Source organism: Cupressus sempervirens, chromosome 2, assembly GCF_028749045.1.
Source record: "Cupressus sempervirens isolate cs-2001-9-10 chromosome 2, ASM2874904v1, whole genome shotgun sequence".
In the NCBI taxonomy this organism is placed as follows: Eukaryota; Viridiplantae; Streptophyta; class Pinopsida; order Cupressales; family Cupressaceae; genus Cupressus; species Cupressus sempervirens.
This window is the reverse complement of record NC_143119.1, coordinates 654682349-654689827: the sequence shown is the minus strand read 5'-3', so window position 1 is coordinate 654689827 and position 7479 is coordinate 654682349. Positions and strand designations below refer to the sequence as shown.

The window sequence follows — 7479 nt, the reverse complement described above, 5'->3', positions numbered from 1 at the left end:
TTGTGACCTTGTTTCTTGGATTTGTGACATTTAACTTCAAATTTTGGTTTCTCCTTGCATTCATTAGCTTTATGACCATGTTTATTGCAATTGTAACATTTTCTGTTGAATTTTTCCTTTCCATTGCTCCAACATTTGTTTGATGTATGACCTAACTTACCATAGTGATTGCAAGTAGGTCTTTGATTCCTTTGGGAACCTTGTTTGAAGGATTCACCTTCTTCTTTGTAACCAAGTCCTACTTTACCTTTTTGCCTGTGAAGGTTCTGCTCACTTTGTTGACTCAATTGATCCATGTTTGCTTGAGATTTCATCATCCTTTCATTGACTTTCTTTTCCGAGATTATATCAGCTTTCAATCTTTCATTGATTTGTCTTTCAGTGATCAAATCATTCCTTAGACTTTCATTTTCAAATCTCAAATTAATGATTTCCTCATTTGCATTAGAGAGCTGATTGATAAGACTTTCTTGTTGAAGGGATTGAGTTTGATTTGCATTGTTCCTTGACTCCAAGTCTTCACTGGCTTTATTCCTTTGTTCCAAAATTTCACACATTCTTATTGATTGAACTTCTTGTTCTCTTTTCAATTTTCTTACCTCTTCTTGCAGAGAGCCATTCTTTTCTAGGAGTTCTTTGATTGCTTCATTTGCTTCATCTGAACTGCTTGAAAGGAAAAATTCTTTAATCTTTCCTTCAACATACTGGTGGTCGTTCAATTTTCTTACAAGTTCCTTCCTTCTTTTTGGGGATTGGGAAAGATGCTCTTTTGCTTCCTTGAGTTGAGCTATGGCCATTTCTAGATCTAGCTTCTCATTGTCAATAGCTTTATCAAGTCTAAATATCTCCATTATCCTTGATCTTTTCTCAAGTTGTCAAGCTTTATCCTGAGAACCACTTTGCTCTGATACCAATTGTTGGAAATAATCAAGACTAGCTAGGTTACTAAGAGGGGAGGTGTGAATCAGCAACCTCAAAATCTTTATATCAATTCAGCACTTAACCATATACATCATTCACCATTCATTCATTCATCTAATGTACTGCATGCATGAGAAAACATAAACATTCATAACACATGAACACAGTATTTTGGTGACCTAGAAACCTTCCAAATAGAAAGTAAAACTAGGGTGGGGATGATATCCACAAAACTTCACTACTGCACTATAAAGTTGCCCTGTTAGGGCTTACATTGACCACTTCTGATGATCCGCCCCATTAAGAGTGATTTGGACTACTAGATCAGCCTTGTTAGAGGTTTTACAAACATTCAATGAAGTATGTACTCTGTTAAGAGATTTATACAAATATTGTTAAGTCTATGAGTTGTTAAAGGATTTAGAAAACTAATTCACCTATCAGGATGAAACAATAGATCTGACTTACAACTTGATAGCTGATTAGATCTTTGAAGTACATATCACCTTTTGTGACTTATATATATTTGCTGCTCCTTAATGACCTTGCTATAAACTCTACTCTACTGCTAATTCACATTCAGTATTATCAAAATATTACATATCATTCCTTTATATTCTCATCCATATATTGCAAATGATAAAAAACATTACATATATACCATTCCAACAGTTACAATTACAAGGTCAGCTAAAACACAAGTAAACAAAACATTATGAGTCAGCCAATCAGTACAAAACTTGGGTTCTTCAAGCTGACTTGGTGACCTTCAGATACTCGACGTCCACTGCATTACTTAGCGTCATCATGCACTCGATAGAAGTAGAAGCTCGGTCCATACTAATCACAAAACATAGCTTGGAACTCGATAACCACTGGAGACTCAGTAGATATAGTGTCACTTGGTAGATACTGAATGCTTTAATTACCTTGCTATCACTCGGTAGAAACTAGCTTTACATGACACAAACTGATAACTCGGTAGACACTATGAAGCTTGATAACCACTACTTGTTCGATGAACACTGTATGCTCGGTAAACACTACTGAACTACACACTCACTTAGTAGCTTTAGGAATGCTTGGTATGGACTGCTTTAGTGATGAACTTACAAGATAACTAATGAATGCTTTGTATAAACTATAGACTGAGTGATGCACTTGGTAGCCATTCGGAATCGAATAAGTGTTATCACTAATGACAAATACAACTTAATGCCAACAAAAGGTTCCTCTATGCACCTTGGGTCCTAAATACTCCCTGTTGACTAGGAACAGTTGCCATATAAATTTAATTATTCCTAGCCTAAGAGGGATAAATTTAGGAAATATATGGTGTGGCCGGGGAAAACCATAAACTCTCATGATAGAAAATGTGGGAAATAGGAAAATATCTCTCCAATTATGGTCAAGTCCCTTTCCCTCAGGAAGTAGGGCTGGTCTCAAAAGGCCCTTCAATATATTAGGAGCCCTAAAATATCCTGGATCTAACGTTTTCATAATTGCAACACTAAAATTATGGAAAAATGATATAGAATTATAAAAATGATATGTGCTATCCCATAACCATGTTCATAACTGCATTGGTAGACTTCCATTTATATTAGAAGTTTGATCGATGAAATCATAACTTATGTACAGAGTCAGATGCATTAGTAGTGAATAGTTATGGAAGGTGAAATCCTTTAATTCCCCACTCTGAGCTTTGGCAATATTCTTTTGCTTTAATTCTAGAATATTATTGACATAATCATATTCCCCACTATGGTAAGCATCTTGTACATCTCTTGCAATCATGAATTCTGCCCCATATACTATATCGGACTCATCCTTACCCACCATCTTATGAACACCATTTACAATTTTAACAAAATAATTCTTGAATTTTTTTAGTGGCATCATCTTGTCGACCTTCTTAGTGTAATCACCCACTTCTTTCAGGTCCATGGGAATATGTTGTAGCATTGATCTCCTAGTGTATGCCTTGGTGTTTGCTTCGAATATCATCCAACACTACACAATCATCTTCTTTCTTCTCATGTTGCTACAACAGATCTTTGTACAATAATTTCTCATTGAATATGACATCCCTTCTTCTTAGAATTTTATAATTTTTAAAATCCCAAAGCCTATAACCAAATTCATTAATAACAAGGTATTTCTCATGAAGCATTTATTTAATATGAAAATGCCATAAGGTGGATCTATTGCAAATCATTTAAATGAGTATAATACTATTACTAGTCAATTATCTTCTGTGGGTATCAATTTTGATGAAGAAATTAGCGATCTCTTGATTTAATGTATATGAACATATTCTTGATCATCCTCTAGAAACTTCTCTAGAATTCTTCTGTTAGGTCTATACCTAATCATCACCTTGAATTTAATGATCCAAATCAATAATCTTATCATCAACACATTTTATATCTCCTAAGAAATCAACTATGTTGGCTTGATCTTACGATTTCTTTGGATTTGATCTTTTACTATCACTCGACAATCACTTAATTTTGTTACTAAGTCAATAATGAAATACTCAACCATTGTTTAAGCTTTTTGGTTTGGTATCAACTAACTTTCTCGATTGATAATAATTCTCGGCCAACACTAGATTTGATCGGCACTAATTGTGGCTCAGTTGACACTAGCATTAGTTAGCACCCCTTAGTATTTTACTTTTTTGTTCAGCTAGGCTTAGCCTTCTTGACATAAATAATTACTTTACTTTGTCAAAGTCTATCTAATCATATGTCCATTGTAACTTCCTTTTCATAACTTCAACCTTTCCTCTAGGTGCTATAGTTATGAGTAACTCTCAAATCCTCTTCATCGATCAAATAGATACCATGTTTAGATTAGGTAGTAATATGTCTCATCCATATGTTTGACATCAATGCCAAAATAAAAATTGATCCAATTATAAGCTTCCAACATACCCAAGATTATCTATCCTACTCAAATAGGGTATGTGAAAGGGAGATACATACGGGAAAACCTAATCACCTACTAGGAAGCCATGTACTGGGCCAAATTATCAAAACAAAACCTAGTAATGTTCCTAATTGACTACGATAAAGTCTATGATAGAATAGAGTGGAAATTTATCAAAATGATGATGGAATGCCTTGGGTTCCTAGAATTATTTATAAGAATAGTCTTCATACTCATGAGAGATGCTACAACTTTGGTTGAGGTTAATGGTTCAAGATCCAATGAATTCCACATATTGAGGTATGTACAACAAGGATGTCCTCTTCCATCTTCCTTCTTTTTTCTAGCTATAGACTACCTTCACTAAATCCTTAGAGATGGGTCTCTATCACCTAGAGTTAAGGGTGTCTTACTCTGAAACCTGGAGAAAATCTAAAATGTGCAATTTGTTGATGATATTGCTTTCCTAATTGATCTTTCATAAAATAATGTTGAAAATATTGTAAAGAAGTTGGATATATTTTTTAAAGCTTCAAGTAGTCAAATTTCCATCAGTAAATCAATAATGCTAGGATGGCAAGATACCCCACAAGACTGGTATGACAAATTTTGGGTTCTCATGGAGAGGGCCAAACCACACTGTTAAATATCTTGGCATACCATTCTTAGTATCCCCTAATATCAATAACATGTGGAACTGGGTAAAATGCAAAATTGAAAAGAAGAAGTGGAACATAAATTACCTATCCTTAGCTAACAGAATACAAGTTTGTCAGATGGTCCCAACTACATACACTATTCACTACTCCTCATCCTAGTTGTTCAATCAAGCCCACATCAACCATATTTAGAAAGTGATCTTTGGAACATATAAATTTGTTTTCGAAAACTTAAGTGTCATTTCCCAAACCTGCATATTTTATTTTGTTAACAATTATTTATCAATCTAACTAATGATTTTAAGTTATAATAAATTTATATTTAAACTAATACTAGTACTAATCTAATTATAATATTATAATTTTAATTTTTTATAAAATTATTCAAAAGTTTGTGTTTATAAATTATATTGTTAAGATGAAAATTTAAATTCCAATAAATATTTCAAATGACCAACTTGAAATTTCCATTTTATTTTTTTAAATTAATTAGTTATATTTTATTATTTAATATTTTAAGCCTAAAAATAACTACGTTACCGCAACATCATTTTAAAATATGTTTAAATTGTTATTTTTTAAAAATATTATTAAACCTCAACACATTGTACAGAACTCGTGACCCTTTAAACTATCCAATTAACCAACTTTTTAAAAAGTGTAGTTTCATCAATCTTCGAAGTTACGTGTGTTGCAAGTTACGTCTCTTTTCTCTTTACAAAAATCGCAGTGCCTTCCGACCAAACAAAAGAAATAGGTTAATTGTTACGTGTGTTGCAAGTTACGTCTCTTTTCTCTGGCAGCAAACAAACCAGTCTTTGCATATTTGTTAATTGTCTCTCGTGTTGTTTGAAGTTGATTTGACGCCCATCTTTCCCATATAAAAGGAATCTTTGGAACATATAAATTTGTTTTCGAAAACTTGCCAAAAACAACTAATAATAATAAAAAAATATGTTAGTAACCCTGCAAGAGACATAAAGAGCCCACTTAGCTGTTACGCCCATTTTCATAATAAAACGTTTTTCACCGCGTTTCTCTCTTCATGAGTGAAGTAATCCAAGGAACACGTTTTCAACGTACATGTTTAAAAAGTATTATAATTTACACAACAATTTGCATTATTTAAACTGCTGCTTCCCTCCTCAGGGAACCACAATTTGCTCTCTCAATATTTTATTTGAGCACAAGAAAAGAAGGGAAAAGAAAAGAAAGGAGCCCAGCGGCAGCCATGGAAGCCGAGCTGAAGCTTTACGACATCATATTTTCATTCGCACAGCCGATGGCTCTGAAAGCTGCCGTCTTGCTGAACATTCCGGCCATTCTTTCCAATTCCGACGAGCCTCTCTCCGTTCCCCAAATTGCCTCCCTCATTTCTTCCTCCACCGGAAAATCTCCCATTAACGCCGACTACCTCGCCAGAATTCTCAGATTCCTCTCCTCTCATGGAGTCTTCTACCAAACTCCAATCCTCTCCAAGAGCGGACAAGATGTGGAAAATGCATACAAATACGGATCGACGGGAATCTCAAAATTATTGGTGGAAGAGAAAGGGGGAAATTACGGAAAATCAAAATCGAAATCTTCTGCGGCGCTTCTGATGATGGAGACGAACCGCGATTTCCTGGAAGCGTGGCATCATTTGTACGACTGCACTGTCCATGGCGGATCTCCGTTCGAGAGGGCTCACGGATCTCATATTTGGGATTTTGCCAATTCAAACCCTGATTTCAGTGCCATCATCAACGACGCCATGGCCAGCAACTCCCCACTGATAATGAACGTCTTCTTTGCAAATTATGACGGATTTGAGGGCGTCAAATCTCTGGTGGACGTCGGGGGAGGCGTTGGATCGGCGGCTTCCATGATTGTTCACAAATTTCCTCACATTCGTGCCATTAATTTCGATTTGCCGCATGTCATTGCTTCCGCTCCGAAAGACATTCCTGGTATGAAAAATCCAAACTTTTTAAATTTTCAACAATCTACAGACATTTTAGTTTCCATATAAGTGATCAATCATGAAATTGTTGCAGGGGTTGAACATGTTGCTGGTGACATGTTTGAGAGTGTGCCTTCTGCTGATGTGATTCTTCTCAAGGTAAAATAATGTGTGTGAAAAGATTATCTATAGCTAATATAATGAATTTAATTGATTAATTATGGTTTCTTTGGTTTATGGTTTATGGTGAAATGCAGTGGGTTTTACATGATTGGAGTGATGAGGAGTTTGTGAGATTGTTGAAGAATTGTTACCAGGCGATTCCGGAGAAGGGGAAGGTGATAATTGTGGATGCAGTTGTGGAAGAGAATGGATGTTTGGGGTTGGCTTTTGATCTGTTCATGATGGCTCACACTCATGGTGGGAAGGAAAGATCTGAACATGAGTATAAGATTTTATCTCAAGCTGCTGGATTTAAACGTTATAATATTATTAAATTGCCCTTTGTTCAGGCTGTTGTAGAACTCTTTAAGTTCTGACTGACTTGGGAAACTTTCTCAACAAGATGGTATTGTAAAATATTATATATGAATAAAGAATTAGTAAGATGCACAATCTAAATAAGTTCATTGAGAAAGTCGGATTTTATTGATTCTTAAATTTCTTAGTTTAGATTCATAAAAAAGAATCAACATTAAAAACATTTTTAAGTTGAGAGGCTTTCTACAGTGTCTACAATTGTCTTCAATTTAAACATTTGTCACTTATGTAAAAAATGACAGTTGTTTCAACAATTTAAACATTTGTCACTTATGTAAAAAATGGATTGTTGTTTCAAAATTTTAAAATGAGTGTAATTTGAGAAATGTTTGTAACGTTTTGAAAAATAAATCGATACACTTAGAAATGTTTTATACATTTCATTACAGCATAATAAAATGGAGCACCATAGTTACCAAGCGTTACTCCATTTATTCACCTCTGTCCCCACATATTCAAGAGGAAACTTCTTCACACTCATCA

The 7479-nt window shown here is 34.6% G+C and overlaps 1 protein-coding gene across 1 annotated transcript; it reads left to right on the top strand.

Annotated features, from left to right (window-relative positions):
* The first annotated feature begins 5654 nt into the window (after nucleotides 1-5654).
* Nucleotides 5655-7080, top strand: LOC149575079 ((R,S)-reticuline 7-O-methyltransferase-like). The gene is made up of 3 exons (XM_089812162.1): nucleotides 5655-6463; nucleotides 6551-6615; nucleotides 6714-7080. The coding sequence occupies exons 1-3, from the start codon at nucleotides 5746-5748 to the stop codon at nucleotides 6993-6995; spliced, it is 1065 nt and encodes a 354-aa protein (XP_089668288.1). The 5' UTR covers nucleotides 5655-5745; the 3' UTR covers nucleotides 6996-7080.
* The last annotated feature ends 399 nt before the right edge of the window (nucleotides 7081-7479 follow it).